The sequence below is a fragment of the Herpailurus yagouaroundi genome, unplaced genomic scaffold (genome assembly GCF_014898765.1).
Source record: "Herpailurus yagouaroundi ecotype Mexico unplaced genomic scaffold, PumYag 77, whole genome shotgun sequence".
Classification (NCBI taxonomy): domain Eukaryota; kingdom Metazoa; phylum Chordata; class Mammalia; order Carnivora; family Felidae; genus Herpailurus; species Herpailurus yagouaroundi.
The window spans coordinates 30,547,044-30,564,686 of NW_024412388.1; the positions used below are offsets into that span (position 1 = coordinate 30,547,044).

Consider the following 17,643-nt stretch of genomic DNA (forward strand, 5'->3'; position numbering starts at 1 on the left):
AGTGGAGAGGAGGGGGATAAAGGCCAGGAAGGCTGGTTTTTCCTATGCTCAGGGCCGTTTAGCTGTATGAAGAACCAGGATCTCTGGCTTAAAGTTCTGCCAGATGTGGCCACTTCCAGAACTTAATTTCGAAATTGAATTATCCTTTCTCCTTGGTTTATTTTATTCATTTGTGTGCTCAAGCTGACTTCTCTGAGCCTCAGTTTCGGCATCTTCCTTGCTAAGGGGATTAGCATTTGAATTAGGCTTTGAAAGAGTCAACTACCTAAAAAGTGGCAGAGCTGGCCTTGACATCCAAAGCCTACATTCTTTCCATTGTATCATAGCACCTAAATAGCACGCTCCTTTCAGTTTCTCTGGCTTTCACTTTAGCCTGGGGTAAGATTGAGGACTCCTCTCCCCAGAAATGTCCAAACAAGGGCAACAGATTCCTTAGTTTGATGCTCTCTTACATTGTATGTGGTGGTTTAGCCAAAGCTGCTGTGGAAGATTGTGGGAAGGAAAGGCCCTGTAAGGAAAAGCTGCCTTGAGTCCCAGAATGAGTATAGTTTTAGTTCAAGTTGACTTCTTTACAAAGCTTAGTCTGGCAAGTAACAAAATGTCTTCATTGACAGAGAGGAAGATGCATCATCTTGTCAGGAGCAATTGGATGAATTTCGGAAGCTGGTTAGGACCTTCCAGAAATGGCTGAAGGAAACAGAAGGGAATATTCCACCTACAGAGACTTTCATGAGTACTAAGGAGCTGGAAAAGCAGATCGAACACCTGAAGGTAGGTGAACAAAAGGAGCTCCAGGAACCAGACTAGACAGCGGTTTGGAAGCTTGTGTGGACTGATCTCCCCCTGTGGTAGGGAAGTGGTGTGACAAGTCCAAGTTATCCATCTGCATCATCAGAATAGAAATCTCCCCATTTTCTTCATGTGATTCCCACCTACCCCTACCTCAGCACTGAGCACCAAAAGATCTCCAATTTAAAAACCAAAACCAGGGTGCCTGGGTGGCCCAGTGGGATGAGCGTCCCAATTCTTGATTTCGGCTCAGGTCATGATCCCAGGATCATGGAATCGAGCTCTGGGTCAAGCTCTGTGCTAAGCATGGAGCCTGCTTAAGATTCTCTCTCTCTGCCCCTCTCCCTAGCACACATGCTCTCAACTCTCTCTGTCTAAATACATACATGCATGTATGTACGTCCACACCAAAACCACAAAAGTAACCTATGGGGAATAACATCTATAAAGTTTCAACTGTTTCTCGGAGGCCTCTCATGCTGTGTCAAAAAGACAGCTTGTCAAAGTTTGACAGTTGTCAAAGTGCAGTCCTGGAGAAACTTACACTCTCACTGTGTGTTTGAGAATTGTTGTATGTGAGCCAGTGACTAGATATATGGTCAGCAAGTTGAGGAAAGAAGAACTAGCTCCACAACTAAACAAAGGAAAGTTAGAATCAGATGGTTGGAAGGTACCTTCCAGAGTAGGATTAACCTTTCTCCAATCCCCTGCAGAATCCCTTCTTTGATTTAGTCATTCGGCCTCTGCTTGCACCTCTAATACATCTCTTCTTTTTGTTGACACCAAGCCAGTCTGCCTCCAACTAGTTCTCATGCATTCTCTTCCTTTTCTTAGTAAAGCAAGATTTGTCTTAGGCCAGATGACAGGGAAGAGTTTAGTTGCTTTCACAGAGAGAGCCAGGAACATTTGCTATAGGGAATCCCCCAGGGCAGAGCTTCCTGATTTCTTGGTCCACAGTGCCCTTAGTGTTTCAAGAAATTTTTCACAGTACCTCAAGGCCAAAAAAAGAAACAGGAAAGGAAAAAAACCTAAAAAACCTCAACTTCCTACGTGGTTAGATCAAAATCATGTAATAGTAGTTGTTCACATGGTGCCCAACAGATGTCACTGTGTTGCCCTCAAACATTTAAAATATCTTGTGAGTCAATGCATCGTCTGGGAACTGAGGCTCTTTGGAATCAAGAGTGATTAATAAAAGAATTGACAGCTGTGAATTGATAAGGCTCAGTTAGGCAGCATGAGCTTTCTAGATGTTCATGGCTCTGTCTTCCTCTGCTGCTCAGCAGCTTAAGGCCAAAAGCAAACTAAGTAGGGGCACCTGGGTGGCTCTGTTGGCTAAGCGTCAGACTTCAGTTCATGAGTTTGAGCCCTGCTTTGGGCTCTCTGCTGTCAGCATAGAGCCCAGTTTGGATCCTCTGTCTTCCTCTCTCTCTGCCCTTCCCCTACTGTCTCTCTCAAAAATAAATATAAACATTAAAAAAAATTTTTTTTTTAAGGTAAACTAAGTAGACTGTCAGGGAACTTCAGTTGTGGAGGAAAGGATTCAAAGCTGGGATGGTGTCCCTGCTTTGGAAGAAGTAAAATTCTGCTTCTGTGGCAGGCAATCCACCTCCAGAGACAACATGACCTAGTTAGAGTAGATGCCATTGTTTCCTAATTGTTTTCCCTGTTAGAGCTCTGACTGCAACCCCAATATAAAGTTCCCTTGAAAATGCAAAGTGTAGCCTATGATTCTAGGTATTGCTGTACATCTCCATATGGAGCTCCTCATTTTACCCTCCAATTGCCATTTCCTTTTTATTCTTTACATGCATCCTGTTCCCTTTTTATACCTTTTGTCTTAATCAAAGCTTTCCTCCTTCTACTCAGAATTAAGTGTGTCTCCTCTTGTGCTCTCAGACTTTACTGTCTATATTTCTGTAATAGCATTTATTCCATTATGGTGCAATAGATTATCTGAGCTCTTGGTTATAGGAACTGTGTCATAATCGTATTTTGTATCCCCAGTGTTAGGCATGATGCCTGGCCTACAGTAAATGTTCAATAAATATTGGATGGATGGATGGATGGATGGATGGATGAAAAGATCCTGAATATTCCAGGATATCATTCTCCCATATAATGACTGGCTAAACCGATCTTGAAGTGGCTGCATACATGAGGATGGTCACTCAATGTTATCAAAACTTTAAGGAATATATTTAGAAGAACAGGTGTCCCAAAGTCCCCAGATGTTACATTTAGCTGTCTGTTCTTTTAACAGGATCTTCTAGATGACTGGGCAAGTAAGGGAAGTTTGGTGGAGGAAATCAATTGCAAAGGCACTTCTTTAGAAAATCTCATCATGGAGATCACAGCACCTGATTCCCAGGCCAAGACAGGTGAGTGCAGGTTCTTAAAAATGTAGTGAATAAACATCATTCTTTGCTTTGGCCTTTGGTTATGACCCCTTATTTAATAAAACTCAGAATCAAGGTTGAGTATGAGAACAAAGGGGAGTGTTCCACAAAGCAGTCTTCCCCTTCAACCTGATCTGTTTTCCATTTGCTATCTATCATTGCTCCATTTTGCAGATTTCCTTCTTATGGTGGGAAAAACTAAAGGGACTAGTTAGCCTAAATGAACAGAGAAGGGTTAAAATAAGATTTCCATTTTGACGAATTTTCTCTCTTTTAAACATGTGAATGGACGGTTGTGCATCATCTTTACATTGGAGTCAGTCCTGGAGGGTATTAGCTTGATCTCTTGAGAGAGACACAGCATTTAGGGGTCAGTGTTGGCATACCAAGGACTGCCACACTTCTTGGAAGTGGACACAAAGATTATGCCCAGATGTATGAATAATCTCTGGCTGCAAATTAAGTCTTTCAAACAAAATCTGTATGAGCTCACAATCACTTTCTGGTTGTTAATTGGGATCTCATAGGTTTTATTACCAAACTGTGTTAGTGCACCTCTATAGTCACTGACATAGTAAGAGAAAAGTTTATTTTTACCTCTTGAGAATGGCTACTTTTCTTTTGGAGTGTAAAGATCTCTTGGAACTACCCAGAAATGACACCATTTCAGGGAATTCGTGCTTCTTATATTCCAACACATAAAACCTCTAAGTCAGCAACTTATTAGTGTGTGACTATATCAGGAGTCAGCAAGCTTTTTCTTAAAGAACCATATAGTAAATACTTCAGGCTTGTGAGGCATATGGTCTCTGTCACGCTACACTTCTCTGCCATTGTAGCACAAAATTAGTCATAGACAATATATAAATAAGTGGGTGTGGCTGTGTTCAAATAAAACTTTATATACAGAAATAGGCAGAGGGCCAGATTTGGCCAGTATAGTTTTTTCACTTCTGGACTAGACCAGTGGTTGTTCAAATTTTTTATAGCCCTAGAGTCTGTTTAAGAATAATCTCAAATCGAACTCTACTATATAAAACAATACAAATGGTATTTTATTGGCATAAATTTCCCTTATAAGTGAATTTATATCATTTATCTATTATGCAATCCATCGGTGAGGATACTGAGACTATCTTAGGGAATATAAAAATTTGGAAAAGGATTTCTGGATGACAGCTTTGTTATCTGATTTATTTCTCAATTTTGTTTGCCTGTATCATATCCAGAAAATGCAAGTCACACAGATAAGTAGTTGTAAATGATAACAAATGTTTTAAAAAGTTCACTTTACAGTCTCAGAACACTCATCAATTAAGCTGAACTAGAAGCTTGAAAGTGATGTAATAAATTCTTGTTTCAAAGCTAAATCACCAAGAATTTTAATGAGGACTCACATTCTTTTCTTAAACCTAGAAAGTACCTAAAACTGGCATTGAGGACAAAAATTTGCCTGTAACCTGACATCACCATGATCTGAAGTGTTAAGAATTCTGTTAACAGGATTCCACCCTAATGAAAGCCTGATCCGAATAGATGCACCACAGCCTTCTTTATCATTCTCTTTAATGTAGCACTCATGTGCCATAAATGTTTTTCTTTGTATGAGGGAACATGTGTAGGTTTGACTATTGTAATGTCCTGGCAAAGAGCTACAGCTTTTCCAATCAGTGACGCTCAAAAAAGAAGTATAAATGTATGCAGAGAGGTACAGGAGCTACTTTATTCTCTGCCGAGAACAGCATAAATTGGTTAAGATGTGCTATTCAACATAATTGAACATGCACGTTTTGTTGCCATTTCTAAGTGGTTAGAAATATATTCTGAATATTACACTTAAAACCAAACATTTACAGAGTCCCTAAAGCACCTCCTTGGGTGCTTTGAAAATCACTAGCCTGAGTCTTTTCACAGTTCTCTTCTATCTCTGAGAAGTCCTGAATATTCCAGTTCCTGACATTTGTGTAGCTCTTTTTGTTTTATAAAGTGCTTTCATATACACTGCCTCATTACCTCTCTCTAGTACCTCCATGAGAGCTAACAGGATAGCTAGTATTACCTTCATATCCTGGAGAAGATACTGAGGTCTATCCATAGACTAAGGCTCACATACCAAGTTGGTGACAGTCTTGGCTTTAATTACTAGTCCGGTTTCTTTTTTGGCCATCACCATACTGCAATGGAATATGATCTTTCTGTTTGATCCATTTTTTTTTTCAGTGAAAATACAATCATGTTAACATTTAAAAGTTTTATAATTAACTATTTTTAATGTAACCTTATATATAACTTTTTCTAGTGAAATCAGTGCATGAGTTTTATTCTGACCTTTTAATGTAACACTGTATCATGAATATTCTTCACATTTCTGTATAATCTTTATAATCACATGATCTGTTATTTAATTTGGGACACTCCTGAAGTACCAGGAATCAACTTGGGGAGAACATAGGTGAAATTGTGGTAATTAGAAACAGAACCAAAGCCAGAATTTATGGGAATGCTTATGAGCTAGATTTATTGGCACTTAGAATTTCCACTTTCTGGTAGGGAAGGGGAGCAGAAAGTCATGAAAGAAAAGACAGAATCTTCCTTTTGAAGCAACATGAGAAGGCTTCATTTTAATATCTTTATTAAAAGAATGCTGCTTTTTATGTCCTCAGTTACACTTACTGTTCATTTTTGTTATGTTGGAGGACATTGATGTTAAAGTTGAGCCTTTTGGCTTTATTATAAATCCTCATTGCAGAGTATCGCAGACAGCACAGCTATTCTAAAGACTTCATCATTTTACCAGCACTTGCTTCGCAAAGTTATAGCAGGGTCCAGAGAATACTACTTGGAGATTGAGGAAGGGAATTCGGGTTTCCTTTAGAAGGGATTAGAAGCCTTCTATCTTCTGCCTACTGCTCAGAAGCCGAAACATCAGAGTTGTTGCCTGGCAGCTAAAATGATTTGTCTCTTTCCATGAGTATGTTGTCTTGTGCTGTGTTAACCTCCTGGTACCTGAGCTCAAAGTGAGTGCCAGAGAACAAATTCAGTGCCTGTATGTATTCCTAACACAAGTTTGTCTTGCCCTGTTTGTCTCCCTGTCCTTCTGCTCAGGTTCCATACTGCCCTCTGTAGGAAGCTCTGTAGGCAGTGTAAACGGATACCACACCTGCAAAGGTGAGAATGCCTCTTTGTTGGATGTGTTAGGACAGAGTTCGCGTTGGCATCTGTGTATGTTTCCGTATGTGTGAAAGAATTGCTGCCAGGATGGGTATGAGGGTTAAAAAAAAATCTGGGGAGAAGCCACTGTGATCCTTCTTTGCTGGATTGCTAAAGGCTAAACAGGTTGGTAGCCAATGAAATAAAGGTACTAGGAAATAAATTGCACCACTAGATAAGAGCAAGAAGGAAAAGACCTGGAAGAAAAACATATGCGAATCTTTGAGTCCTAAAGAAGCCACACTAAAGGTGGTCTAGTCTAGCATTCAACCTTCTGGCCCCATGACTTCTCTGTAGTTTGGAGAAGAGGGAGCAGAAGAATGCCCCAGATCCTTTACTGCCTTCACTTCTGCAGTTCCCAAGTGTATTTAGCATTTCATTTCTATATCTGAGTACCTAATGTCAAAATCTGAAAGCAGATTAATGAAACATTTTTTTGCTTTGTATATGTAAGCAAGAAATTTTATGTAATTTAGCAGGAACAGAATCTCTAGTTCACTAGAAGGAGTAGGAGAGACGCTTGATCCTGATGAGTAATTTAGCATGAGGAATTCAGGAGGATGCTGGGAGAGCTATCCCAATCTGATTTCTGTTTCTATGATGCTAGATCTGACGGAGATCCAGTGTGACATGTCAGATGTAAACTTAAAATATGAGAAACTGGGTGGAGTGCTTCGGGAACATCAAGAAAGCCTTCAAGCTGTCCTCAGCAGAATGCAGGAAGTTCAGAAGGAGGCAGGCTCAGTGCTGCAGTGGCTGGAATCAAAAGAGGAAGTCCTGAAAGCCATGGATGCCTCTTCATCTCCAACCAAGCCGGAAACAGTGAGAGCCCAAGCTGAATCTAACAAGGTACTATGTTTACATTAGCTGTATCCCAAACACTAAGAGGAAGGGGCTGTTGTACCGATGGTCCTGCCTGAGCCTGGGACCTGAAAGTGAGACATGCCCACCCACCCAGGCCATGAGGAGCCCTTTCAGATGATTAATATGCCTAAACTCTACTAGAGAACTTTCTTACCTATGAAGTTAGAAATTACTATAAATAAGATTCAGAAACAAAACCAGACCTGTTTACAGAAAGAGAATATCCCTCCTCAGAAGCATCAGCTCACTGAGAATGGGATCTGGTTTTCCATATAATGCTGTAAGCCAAACCATTCTCATCAAAGCCCCTTTCCAACTCCCGGGGGGATTTAAATATATATATATATATAGCTGTAATTACAGTTCATTCTTAAGGTAGACATGTAGAAGTAGGAAAAATACCAGAAGAAATAAGACCATATGGAAAATCCTATAAAAAAAATTTTTTTGCCAAAATGTTTTATATTCTAATTGGGCATATCGTGCCATCTCCTCCAACTACATAAATGTCCTTGACGTCTTTGTTGTCATCATCATCATCATATCTGACGGTTTTTGTGTATGGGGATTAATAATACCCTTTTACTGAGTTCTACCAATGTGTTGTACATAAAAATCCTGCCACTTAGATTTTCATTTTAAAGTAAAAATTGAAGCAGAAATGTTAGGTATCTTGAAATCACAAAACAAGTCATTGATGGCATCAGAAGTAGAGCCAATAATTGCAACCCAGTCTTCCAGTCCTTTCCTGCACACACACAGATTTCTTTCCTATCCAGAAATCTCATGGCATCCCTGCTGTTCTCTCTTCTAGGCCTTCCTAGCTGAATTGGAACAGAATTCTCCAAAAATCCAAAAAGTAAAGGAAGCCCTGGCTGGGTTGCTGATGACATATCCTAACTCACAAGAAGCAGAAAACTGGAAGGAAATGCAAGAGGAACTCAGTAAGTTATCACAGGGGGATTGAAGATTCACTAAATTGCTTATCTTCAAAGCAGATATAGAATTTCAGCACATCCTATAAAGCAGGACTTATTTTTAGTTAATTTTCAGAAGCAAGCAAGAGGCCCAAATGGGGTTAGAGATTGAGTCTGATTAAGGAAAGGATCTAGAGATTCCACTCAAAGTGTCAGATATTTGGCTTTCTTGGGCAAGTCAATCTGACAATCTTGTGATAAAGAGAGTATTGGTGATAAAAATGAAAAAATGGGAAATAATCTACTCACGGGAAGGATTAGGTGAATTATGCCACATTCATAGTATTAAACTGTAAACGATGGTAGTAATTATTTATTGACATAGAAAAAACATGGGCATAAAAGATGTTTATTATATAGTAAGAGTTAAAAAACAGGCTATAAAATAATCTATGTGTTGTGTAATATATATGTGCATTTGTGTCTGTATGTGTATATGTAGTTCTGTGCAGTTTTATCCCATGTGTAGTTTCATATAGCCGCCACCACAATCAAGTACAGAACTACGTTACTTTAGTTAAAATTAAATGAAGGTTATTTTTAACTTAAAAAACTTTAATGCTGCAGGGATCATTTCCTGTAGTTGGTTAGGAACATAACTTAGGGATCAGGCCAGTGGCTGGTGAGCGTAAAGGAACACATTCTCTCATTTCCTCTCTACAGATTCCCGATGGGAAAGGGCCACTGAAGTGACCGTGGCCCGGCAAAGGCAGCTGGAGGAATCTGCAAATCATCTGGCCAGCTTCCAGGCTGCAGAATCCCAGCTCCGGCCCTGGCTGATGGAGAAGGAACTGATGATGGGGGTGCTGGGCCCCCTGTCTATTGACCCCAACATGCTGACTGCACAAAAGCAGCAGGTCCAGGTGAGCCACAAAGCTTACTGCTTTAAGCAAAGAAATGGGAGTCATGCGAATCTGGATTTGAATGCTGTTGTCAGCAAGTAGATTTCAAATGACCCTGGACTAGTCACTTAACCTTCCAGTGTCTCAGTTTCCTCGGTTTAAATGAGATGTTTGGGGTTTTTTTGTGTTTTTTTTTTTTTATAGACATATAAATATATATTTAATATTTAATAATCAAAGGTCACAAAGATTTACTAGCATAGTTTATTCTAAGGTTTTTTTTTTATGAAATTTATTGTCAAATTGGTTTCCATACAACACCCAGTGCTCATCCCAAAAAGTGCCCTCTTCAATACCCATCACCCACCTTCTCCTCCCTCCCACCCCCCATCAACCCTCAGTTTCTTCTCAGTTTTTAAGAGTCTCTTATGCTTTGGCTCTCTCCCACTCTAACCTCTTTTTTTTTCTTCCCCTCCCCCATGGGTTTCTGTTAAGTTTCTCAGGATCCACATAAGAGTGAAAACATATGGTATCTGTCTTTCTCTGTATGGCTTATTTCACTTAGCATAACACTCTCCAGTTCCATCCTCGTTGCTATAAAGGGCCATATTTCATTCTTTCTCATTGCCATGTAGTACTCCATTTTGTATGTATATAAACCACAATTTCTTTATCCATTCATCAGTTGATGGACATTTAGGCTCTTTCCATAATTTGGCTATTGTTGAGAGTGCTGCTATAAACTAAATGAGATGTTTGTAAGGGCTTTATCTCATTGCCTGACAGAGGCGCCTGGGTAGCTCAGTTGGTTAAGTGTCCGACTTCAGCTCAGGTCATGATCTTGTGGTTCATGAGTTTGTGCCCCGAGTCTGGCTCTGTGCTGACAGCTCAGAGCCTGTATCCTGCTTCAGATTCTGTGTCTCCCTCTCTCTGTGCCCCACCCCCACTTGTGCTGGGTCTGTCTCTCTCTCTCAAAAATGAATAAACTTTTAAAAAATTTTTTTAATGATGAACAGTCAATAACTGTATTATTAATATCATTAACAGAGGCAGTAAGATGAGTGGATGTGACTACATTGTAGAATCGTATTTTACATTTTTTTTTAGGTGGACACAAAATGAGCAGCAGGTAAAAGTTTATTAGCGTATAAGATTAGAAAGTAAGAATAGTAGGAAAGCTCTCTTGAATGCCCACCGAACCGTATTTTACTTTTAATCCCCATGACAATGACCATATTACTTAATGCAATGTCTTATATCTGCTGGTTTCATTTAAAGATTTTTCTGTTACTCAAACCTCAAGAAAAAAAATTATTTAAGTACCTACCATCATAGAAATTTAGGTTGGCCAGGGGGCACCTGGGTGGCTCAGTTGGTTTAGCGTCTGACTCTCGATTTTGGCTTGGGTCATGATCTCAGGGTTTTTTGGTTCAAGCCCTGAATTGGCTTCTGTGTTGACAATGAGGAGCCTGCTTGGGATTCTGTCTCTCCCTCCTGTCTGCCCCTCCTCCACTCTCTCTCTCTCTTGCTCTCTCTCTCTCTCACACACACACACACTCTCTCTCTCTCTCTCTCTCTGTCTTTCTCTCTCTCTCTCCCTCAAAATAAATAAACATTTAAAAAATTGTTTAATAGAAATTTAGATTGACCAAATATGTCATTTCCAATGAAATCATGCTGAGAACATTTCTTCTTCTTCTTCTTCTTCTTCTTCTTCTTCTTCTTCTTCTTCTTCTTCCTCTTCCTCTTCCTCTTCCTCTTCCTCTTCCTCTTCCTCTTCTCCTTCTTCCTCTTCCTCTTCTCCTTCTTCTCCTTCTTCCCCTTCTCCTCCTTCTCCTCCTTCTCCTCCTTCTCCTTCTTCTTCTTCCTGTTCTTTTCCTTCTCCTTCTCCCCCTTCTCCTTTTTTTTTGTATGCACCCAAAAACCTTTTCTTGTTCTACATCCTCTTTCAAATTTGTTCCATTTCTTCTTGCCATCCACCAAGTTCCCTAAATTAAGACCTAAAAGTAGTATTTGAAGGAACCTTTTCTTTTAGCCCCCTATTCCAGTGGTTTTCAGACTATTTGCTATCAACTGTTTACACTCTTAAAAATTATTAAAGACCCCAAAGAGCTTGTGTTTAAATATTGGTATCTATTAATATTTACTGTGTTAAAACACTGAGGAAGCTAAAAATATGTATTTGTTGGGATGCCTGGGTGGCTCAGTCCATTAAGCATCTGATTTTGGCTCAGGTCATGATCTCACAGTTTGTGGGTTCGAGCCCTGCACTGTCAGTGGGGAGCCTGCTTGGTATTCTCTCTCTCTCCTTCTCTCTTTGCCCCTCTCCCCGTGTGCTCGCTCTCTCGCTCTCAAAAATAAATGAATAAACTTAAAAAATAAAATCTTTAAAATATAAATGTATTTATTAATTTTTTTTAATGTTGGTAAAACCATAACATTAACATAAGTAACATATTTTTTTTTAATTTTTTTTTTCAACGTTTATTTATTTTTGGGACAGAGAGAGACAGAGCATGAACGGGCGAGGGGCAGAGAGAGAGGGAGACACAGAATCGGAAACAGGCTCCAGGCTCTGAGCCATCAGCCCAGAGCCCGACGCAGGGCTCGAACTCATGGACCGCGAGATCGTGACCTGGCTGAAGTCGGACGCTTAACCGACTGCGCCACCCAGGCGCCCCATAACATATATATTTTTTATGAAAAAATAACATTATCCAAACATAATAACTTTAGTAAGAGAGATATTGTTTTATGGCTTTATAAATCTCTTTGATGTCTGGCTTAATAGAACATTCTCATAGATTTTCATATCTGCTTCTGCATTTAATTTATTGCAATACCAGATGCCATATAGCCTATGGAAAACTCCATTGAGCATTCATGAAAGAAAAGTTATAAAAGGCAAATAATATCTTACTATTTTTATGAAAATAGTTTTGACCTCGTGGACCCTCTGAAAGGTCCTAGAGACTTCTGAGGACCCTTGGAGCATACTTTGAGAATTACTGTTCTAATCTTTTTCCATTCTAAATGCTACTACCTTAGGTAGGTTAGATCTCAGGTCTAGACCATTGCAACAGCCTACTAATGGGCTTCTTTGTCTAGTGCATCCTCCACACAGTTACCAAATTATCTCCTTAACTCACACATCTAAATATGTGAAAATGCTTTGCTGGCTCATGGCTGCCTATTGAACAACGTCCAAATACCCGCTCAGTGTCGTATATAAGACTTTCCACTATCTGATCCCAGTTTGTCTTGCCAGCCTCATTTCTCACTCTTCCCCCATATATCTAGGTTTTGTGCTGCACCAGGTAACTTCCTTTCCTTAAACATACCATATTCCTACAGCTCTGTGCCTTTGCTAATCCTAGGCCCTCCCCCTGAAATGCCCCTCACCAGTCTGACTCTCTGCTCACTGGGAAAATTCCTTATTTTGTCCTTTGCAAAGCCTTCCTGACTTCCCTCTTCTGCTTTTGTCATCTTCTATCGAATTAATCATCCTTACTTCTTGCTTTCACAGTGCCTTGTTCACATCAGTGTTTATCGTTTTTGCTTTTTTTTTTTTTACGTTCTGTTATAGTTCATTGTTTACACATCTGTTATTCCTTAAAGTCCTGTCTTATTTATTTTTGTACAGTGTGAGTGATGAATACTTTCCATAAATTATCTTATTTAATCCTTAAAACAGCCAAGATGAGTACTTCCTATCCTCATCTTATAGATAAGTAAGCTGAAATTTGGAGAACTTCAAAAACTTGCCTAAGGTTATATATACATCTAGTAAGTAAGAGAGTAAGAATTTGAACCCAAGCAGTACAACTCCAGAGCCCATAATCCTAACTCCTTGCTGAATGAAATAAGGGATAGAAAAGAGTAAAAAGACATGCTCCTTGCTTTAAAGAAGCTCATTATCTAATCATGCTATGTTGTAATGTACAGATTGTTTATACTGTTGGAATTCCAAGAAAGAAACTAGGAAAAACAGAGGTATTGAGAGTTGAAATGGCAAGCCCAGCCAGAGGTATAGCTAGCTGGCTCTGGGACCCCAGGTTTTATCTGGCAAAGCTGATGAGTGCCAATCCAGAAAACAAGGCCAACCTTAGTAACTGATGTTGAAACAGAGTATGACAAATAAGGAAAAGAAATAGAATAGGCACAATCAATGACCCTTGCAAAACAAGTTTTTATTAAGCAGTTGTTGTTGTTATAAATGATACTACATTTTCCTAGCAGCCTGGTCCTTGGAGTTTTCTGGTTTATTTTCCAAAGGAGTTGGCACTACTTGGCACAATCTAAAATCAGTTTTTGTTTTGACACTCTTTTTAGATCTGTCTTTTCTCTCTAAACATCTTGATGTCATTTCTATTACAGTTTATGCTGAAGGAATTTGAAACACGCAGGCAACAGCATGAGCAGCTGAATGAGGCAGCTCAGGGCATTCTAACAGGCCCTGGAGATGTCTCTCCATCCACCAGCCAAGTACAGAAAGAACTCCAGAGCATCAATCAAAAGTGGATTGAACTGACTGACAAACTCAATTCCCGTTCCAGCCAAATTGACCAAGCTATTATCAAAAGCACCCAGTACCAAGAACTACTCCAGAACTTATCAGAGAAGGTAAAGGCAGTTGGACAGCGACTAAGTAGCCAGTCGGCCATCAGCACCCAGCCTGAGGCCGTGAAGCAGCAACTGGAGGAGACCAGTGAGATTCGATCTGATGTGGAGCAGTTAGATCATGAGATTAAGGAGGCACAGACACTTTGTGATGAGCTCTCAGTACTCATTGGGGAGCAGTACCTCAAGGATGAGCTGAAGAAGCGTTTGGAGACAGTTGCCCTGCCTCTCCAAGGTTTAGAAGACCTTGCAGGTAAGTTAGGGTACAGAACACACTGCTGACATTAGTGGCAAGCCCAAAGATTGACTTTGTAATAGTCCCAGGAATCTAGGGTGACCTGTAAACAGCTTTTGGACTCACACTAGTGTTACCCTATCCCTTTGTCCAGTTCCAGTGAGAAGTGCTATGGTCATCACACATTGGCTGAGCACTAGCAATATGGGAGACTTTATATAGCATAATCCTAGACATAAGAGCACTAATATCAATTTTGTCAGCAGGTAGAGATTCGTGCTCATGGATGTCCTTATAGGTGAAGCCACACACATACTTTAACTAATACTTATTTATACCATGCACATGCATACACACACATATACCATATTACAGAATTAGGATATGTTCTGGACTGCTTATGATGGCCTTGTACCAGAAGAATTTTGTACTCAGTATGTTGCCTTTCTGTAGAAACATTTATGGCTTTTTATCAGCTTAGAAACAGAAGTTTACTTCTATTACTCAGGTGACCTTATAAGGTTGGCGTGAGGATTAAATCAGATCTGGTGTGTGAAGGAGACTAGCTCTGTGCTGCTTTTGTGGCAGACCCTCAGTTAACATGTTTCCTTCCCCTAAGAATAGACCGTATACTCTCAGCAAACATCTTAAATGCCATGTCCTGATCTGATTGGTTTAAACTTGATTTTCTCATTTCAGCTGACCGCATGAACAGACTCCAGGCAGCTCTTGCCAGCACCCAGCAGTTCCAGCAAATGTTTGATGAGCTGAGAACCTGGTTGGATGACAAACAAAGCCAGCAAGCAAAAAATTGCCCAATTTCTGCAAAATTGGAGAGGCTACAGTCTCAGCTACAGGAGAATGAAGAGTTTCAGAAGAGCCTTAACCAACACAGTGGCTCCTATGAGGTGATTGTGGCCGAGGGAGAATCTCTGCTTCTTTCTGTACCTCCTGGAGAAGAGAAAAAGACTTTACAAAACCAGTTGGTTGAGCTCAAAAGCCACTGGGAAGAGCTTAGTAAAAAAACTGCAGACAGACAATCCAGGCTCAAGGACTGCATGCAGAAAGCTCAGAAATATCAGTGGCATGTGGAGGACCTTGTGCCATGGATAGAAGATTGTAAGGCCAAGATGTCTGACTTGCAGGTCACTCTGGACCCAGTGCAGCTAGAGTCCAATCTTCTGAGATCAAAGGCTATGCTGAGTGAGGTGGAAAAGCGCCGCTCCCTGCTAGAAATACTGAACAGTGCTGCTGACATTCTGATCAATTCTTCAGAAACAGATGAAGATGACATCCGGGATGAGAAGGCTGGGATCAACCAGAACATGGATTCCATTACAGAGGAACTACAGGCCAAAACAGGGTCTCTTGAAGAAATGACCCAGAGGCTCAAGGAGTTCCAGGAAAGCTTTAAGAATATTGAAAAGAAGGTTGAAGGGGCCAGACACCAACTTGAGATCTTTGATGCTCTAGGCTCTCAAGCCTGTAGCAACAAGAACCTGGAGAAGCTAAGAGCTCAACAGGAAGTGCTGCAGACCCTGGAGCCCCAGGTAGACTATCTGAGGAACTTCACCCAGGGCCTGGTAGAAGATGCCCCAGATGGATCTGATGCTTCCCAACTTCTTCATCAAGCCGAGGTCACCCAGCAAGAGTTCTTGGAAGTCAAGCAAAGAGTGAACAGCGGTTGCATGACAATGGAAAACAAGCTGGAGGGGATTGGTCAGTTTCACTGCCGAGTCCGAGAGATGTTTTCTCAGCTGGCAGACCTGGATGATGAGCTAGATGGCATGGGTGCCATTGGCAGAGACACTGATAGCCTCCAGTCCCAGATTGAGGATGTACGGCTATTCCTCAACAAAATCCAAGCTCTCAGGTTAGACATAGAGGCCTCTGAAGCAGAGTGTCGACAAATGCTGGAGGAAGAGGGGACTCTGGACTTGTTAGGTCTCAAGAGGGAGCTCGAAGCCCTGAACAAGCAATGTGGCAAACTGACAGAGAGGAGCAGGGCTCGCCAGGAGCAGCTGGAGCTGACGCTGGGCCGCGTGGAGGACTTTTACAGGAAGCTGAAAGCCCTCAATGACATGACCACGGCAGCAGAGGAAGGGGAGGCCCTCCAGTGGGTCGTGGGGACTGAAGTGGACCTCATCAACCAGCAGTTAGCAGATTTTAAGGTAAGCCATGCCCTTGTTTTTTGATCTTTTGCCTTCAGTAATGTGTATTTCTTTTCCTGTAACTCGGAAACCCATTGGATATACATCTTAACTTCTGTTCCTGGGGTCGCTATTCTCGCTTCCATCACCATCAAAGCACACTGTCTGGAGACTTAACAGTCTTTTGGATTCTGGGCAATTGGTTTGAACGTTTTTCTGTTGTAATTTATTTCAGTGTTTATAACCAACTGAGGGTATAGAAAGAAATGTCCAAATGTTACTGCTTACTCGAGGATCTCCTCTTGTGATTTGTAACAGCAGCAAATGTTTCCCTAGGTCCATGTTTTCCACTTGAGGTGTGCGAAGTCATAAGATAAACATGGGGTCATCTTCATAAAGTGTTGATTTTTTTTTTCCTCCAATTTCAGGAGAAAGTTATTGATGCATTATGAAGTACAAAATTCTCATGAGTTATTAAGATAAAACATAACACTTCAAAGAAACTTCCCACTTAGAGCAGGCGGGTAAGACGACACCCCAGGCCCCCAGGAATATAAGTTCTTTGCCTATAGGAGAGTTTGAAAAGCACTGCCCTGACTGCAAACATGTTTTCACTCTTTGCCTGAGTCAGAATTTCCAGTCCTGAGATTTTGTGAGTCGAAATTAAAGCAACAGGGAAGAGGAAGATGGGAGAAATTGACTCTCAAAAATGCAATTTTGCTAGGTCAGGGACTTGGAGCTCTCAGGACTGTGTGTAGGGTCATGGCTCTCAGGATGGGAGCCTTTCATCCTGAGTTTCCCCTGTTGTAAATGCCAAAAAGTGCCTTACTCCACTGCTGGAGACCCCTCTGCTGCTTTTCCTTCTTGGTGCACAGAGTGGATATGAAAAGGCTACTTCCAGCACTTTGTTTCCATCACTGGTGTTAATTATTCCCACCTACACAGTCATACGCCTGCAGTCAGAGTTCATTTGTTCTCCAAAGCCCCTGCCTGTCAGGATTTTTTCAAGTACAAATACGTTTGGAGAGGTGGGATTGACACCGGTCAGAGCCCCACAGTCCTGAGAAAAGTTACAAGATTCGAGCGCAGAAGGGTGGCTGTTTTAGAAGGGTCCCCAGCTTAAGGGATGTTCAACTCTGAAGTGGGACATTGGCTGAAGATCTCCTTACAGTGTTTGGAGACAGTGTAGTTTGGAGCAACAAGTCATTGTTTGGGGGATTCTTGAGGACCCAAATAAGGAGAGGATAGGAAGGGAAAATTCAAACCCATGAGCACATACGTTTTCCTCTTAGAAACTCCCGCACCTCCATTCCAGGGGCAGGTGGCCTTTCTTCATCACATGTGTTTTTCTTGCCTTTGCTGTTGTAAGCGCCCTGAAAGCAGAGACTGTCTTCTACAGGCTCCGGGTTACTTAGAATTAACTATCTGACCAACTAAATGAATTTCTTAGAAACCTGAAGCTCATCCCTTTGGTTCAAATAGTTGTATCAAACTAGATTCTGGTTTACATGGGAATTATTTTAAATTTTATTTGCCTAATCTTCTAAACACTACGTT

The 17,643-nt window shown here is 40.9% G+C and overlaps 1 protein-coding gene across 32 annotated transcripts in view; it reads left to right on the forward strand.

Moving 5' to 3' along the window:
• MACF1 (microtubule actin crosslinking factor 1) overlaps positions 1-17,643 on the forward strand; it is a 341,865-nt gene that overhangs the window by 246,971 nt on the left and 77,251 nt on the right. For 30 of the 32 annotated variants that reach the window (XM_040469723.1, XM_040469739.1, XM_040469724.1 and 27 more), the window contains 8 exons: positions 615-771; positions 3,053-3,170; positions 6,294-6,356; positions 7,006-7,247; positions 8,077-8,206; positions 8,903-9,102; positions 13,459-13,954; positions 14,636-16,107. In XM_040469723.1, coding sequence (XP_040325657.1) covers positions 615-771; positions 3,053-3,170; positions 6,294-6,356; positions 7,006-7,247; positions 8,077-8,206; positions 8,903-9,102; positions 13,459-13,954; positions 14,636-16,107 — 2,878 coding nt within the window. The remainder of the gene's footprint in view (positions 1-614; positions 772-3,052; positions 3,171-6,293; positions 6,357-7,005; positions 7,248-8,076; positions 8,207-8,902; positions 9,103-13,458; positions 13,955-14,635; positions 16,108-17,643) is intronic. The other 2 variants (XM_040469735.1, XM_040469716.1) reach the window with 1 other exon arrangement.